The 2,962-nt window shown below is 43.6% G+C and overlaps 1 protein-coding gene across 2 annotated transcripts in view; it reads right to left on the reverse strand.

The window, feature by feature from the left end:
• The window catches only part of cnn3a (calponin 3, acidic a), an 18,233-nt gene extending 15,888 nt beyond the window's left edge, over positions 1-2,345 (reverse strand). Inside the window, exon 1 of one of the 2 annotated variants that reach the window (XM_034560638.1) lies at positions 1,969-2,345. In XM_034560638.1, coding sequence (XP_034416529.1) covers positions 1,969-2,025 — 57 coding nt within the window. In that variant the 5' untranslated portion in view covers positions 2,026-2,345. The remainder of the gene's footprint in view (positions 1-1,968) is intronic. The other variant, XM_034560639.1, reaches the window with a different exon arrangement.
• Between the last annotated feature and the right edge of the window lie 617 nt (positions 2,346-2,962).

Below are 2,962 nucleotides of genomic sequence, written 5' to 3' on the forward strand. Positions count from 1 at the left end.
ATCTTTGTCCTTAGCTAAAACTAGGACGATCTCCCATTTCAAAGCGTACCAATCCACCACAAAGAGGTCATTTTATTTCTCTTAAAATACATATATGCAATAACATAACACAACATAACCGGTTCACAACTAGTCTGTTTATCATTCACAACCTTAAATTAGTTGGACAAGCTTGGGAGTGTTTGGTAGTGCAAAACAATATTCATTAATTAGATACTTAATTTATTTATCTAAATAACCCTTTAAACCAGAATACCCTGTGATTTGTACAAATGTTCTTTAATTGTAACATGTTTTCTTTTTTTCCACAAAAGCTCAAACCCAACCTGAAACATGTGTCTTCTACCCAGGCTACAAGAACCCTGATGCCAACTGAGCAGAGTGAAGAGAGAAATGCAGTGGGCAGAAGGCCCAGTGGATGGGGTCCTCATCAAGGGGGTTTCACCGAAGGATTTCAGGAATGTGATGCATGCAGCAGAGAAGAGCATGGACTACTGATCACACCACATGCAATGGAACCCATAAGGGCCCCTGCCTGACCTCCTTTTATTCACAGAGGTACTGCAATGAACCGGGCCTGTGCTCCTGCAGCTGTGACAGAACACCAGTCATTCAACTTTACAGATGGATTTAGCATACAGATGCCTCAAAATGGAAAACAGGGCTTTTTTCAGAATGATGAAGTTCTCTCGCACGGATAAAAACAAGTTTAATTATTAATTATCTGCATTTGGTACCAGCAGCAAAACACATGATTGTGGATCTCTAAAAGTTTGCTTTGCTCTCTTTTTAGTTGTGTGCTGATCTGATCTGTGTTTCGATCCTCTGATACGAGATATGTACATTGATCCGTTAATGAGCGTACTCTACTGTGTAATGTACTGTACTGGAACGTGACGGGTTATCAGTTCACGTCCACCATCAATTCCTGGTACCGTTGGCCATTGGCCAAAGATTGGTTGTAACCTGGCAAACATTACGGCTCATAGTGGAAACACTGGTTTTGTTAGAAATAAATCACCTCTATTATCATATGCCAATAATAGTCTATGTGTTTATTTACAATGCAACAACAACATTATTTAGGGAGCTCAACTTACAGATTTGTAACTTTGTTATGAAGTAGAGAATTGAATGAATCTTCACTTTAGAACTGAAAACATATGCTGTTCCTAATGATGGATTACCAAACTCAAGTAAACTTTAAGTCACCAAATGGCAATCAATGAAGTGAATGGAAAAACATGTGAAATAACAGAAATGACGTGTACCTTGATGATGATCAGTGGTTTGAGGTTAATGATTGAAAACATGCCATAACTGTACTATGGTCCTTTTCTTTAGACAGAGCTGGATCAGTACAATGGAGCCAGATGTATGATGAACATACACTAATGTCAATGGACAAACAAATCTGAATTTACTAATTAGCCTGAGACCGTGTGGTTGACGTCACACTGTACTGGTTTAGCAGCCTCCTGATACCCCCGACACCAACCAGAGGACCCCATCAAGACTGAGTGCTGATCAGGTCGGAGATTCTTCACAATGCCAACACAATAAATTCACTTATCAGCTGGAATTCCACGCCTACATCTCCAAGGGGCTCCTGAGACCCGATCCACTACCAAAGAGTGACGGAAGGAACCTGGATTGCATCTTTGGGGGTCGGCCTCCCGCTCCCGTCAGAACCCTCCGCTAGACTCTCCAGCTCAACGTGAACTTTGGGCTCCAGTTTATGGACTTCATTTCCCCGCATGCAGCGCTCCCATGGAAAGAGGTTAGGAAAGAGTGGGCAGCCTGTGCTCCTGCCAAGTGGACATTAGAGTGCACTTGGACGAGTCGCCTACTTTCGGCATGAGAGCTACCGGTCCCTACCGGTCCCTACCGGTCCGGGTCCTTTGTTCCCTTCGGAGCGGGTCTGAGGTTCCCTCGGAGACACGGAGGAACCAGGACTTGAACACTTACTTTGTTTCTCACTTCAGCAGATAATCCGTAGGCTGGCCCCTTGTTGAAATGGGTCATTTTCTTGATTTTGCTCGAAAACACAGATGAATATCCTCAATATAAGTTACAGTGAGCTCGGGGCCGCTGGGGGGTCCTCTCAGGGTGTAGCTCGGGGCCGCTGGGGGGTCCTCTCAGGGTGTAGCTCGGGGCCGCTGGGGGGTCCTCTCAGGGTGTAGCTCGGGGCCGCTGGGGGGTCCTCTCAGGGTGTAGCTCGGGGCCGCTGGGGGGTCCTCGGTAGGAAGCAGACCAGGAGGAAAGCAGTCCGCTGGGCTTCACAGAGATGAACAACAGAGACGGGACGATGTGCAGCGCAGGCTCACAATGCAACACACGTTGACAAATGATTGACGTAACCACAACAGCCAATCAAAGCAGCCGCTGTGTATCGGGCTCCTCCCCCTCCTGGTGCTCTTCAAGGATGAACGTCAACACGAATGCAGATTGAAAGTTCATGGCATCAATGGCCTTACATTGATTTTTCACCATGAGTTAAATCAGTGATTGCTAATAACGCAATATGTATACTGTATATATATATATATATATATATATATATATATATATATATATATATATATATATATATATATATATATATATATATATATATATATAGATGCAGAGGCAAATTTCATATATATGTAAAAATGTAATATGACAATAAAATACGGTTTAAGTTTAACATAAAATATAGAATTCTGTGATAGTGCTGGTTGAATCATGATTATTCAATTAATTTTTTGGTGATTTTGTATAGCCCAAAATCACTAATTGGCCTCAGAGGCTTTACAATCTGCCCTGGACCTCACATTGGAACAGAAAAGGGGAAGAAACCTTCGGCAGAGCAACAGAGGAGGATCCCTCTATCTGGATGGACAGACGAACAGTGGAAAGGATAAGGCTGCCCCCTGCTGCAGTGCACACTATTCAGGGTGCAGGAGCCCCATCTACTACA

This window comes from Cyclopterus lumpus, chromosome 20 (assembly GCF_009769545.1).
Source record: "Cyclopterus lumpus isolate fCycLum1 chromosome 20, fCycLum1.pri, whole genome shotgun sequence".
In the NCBI taxonomy this organism is placed as follows: Eukaryota; Metazoa; Chordata; class Actinopteri; order Perciformes; family Cyclopteridae; genus Cyclopterus; species Cyclopterus lumpus.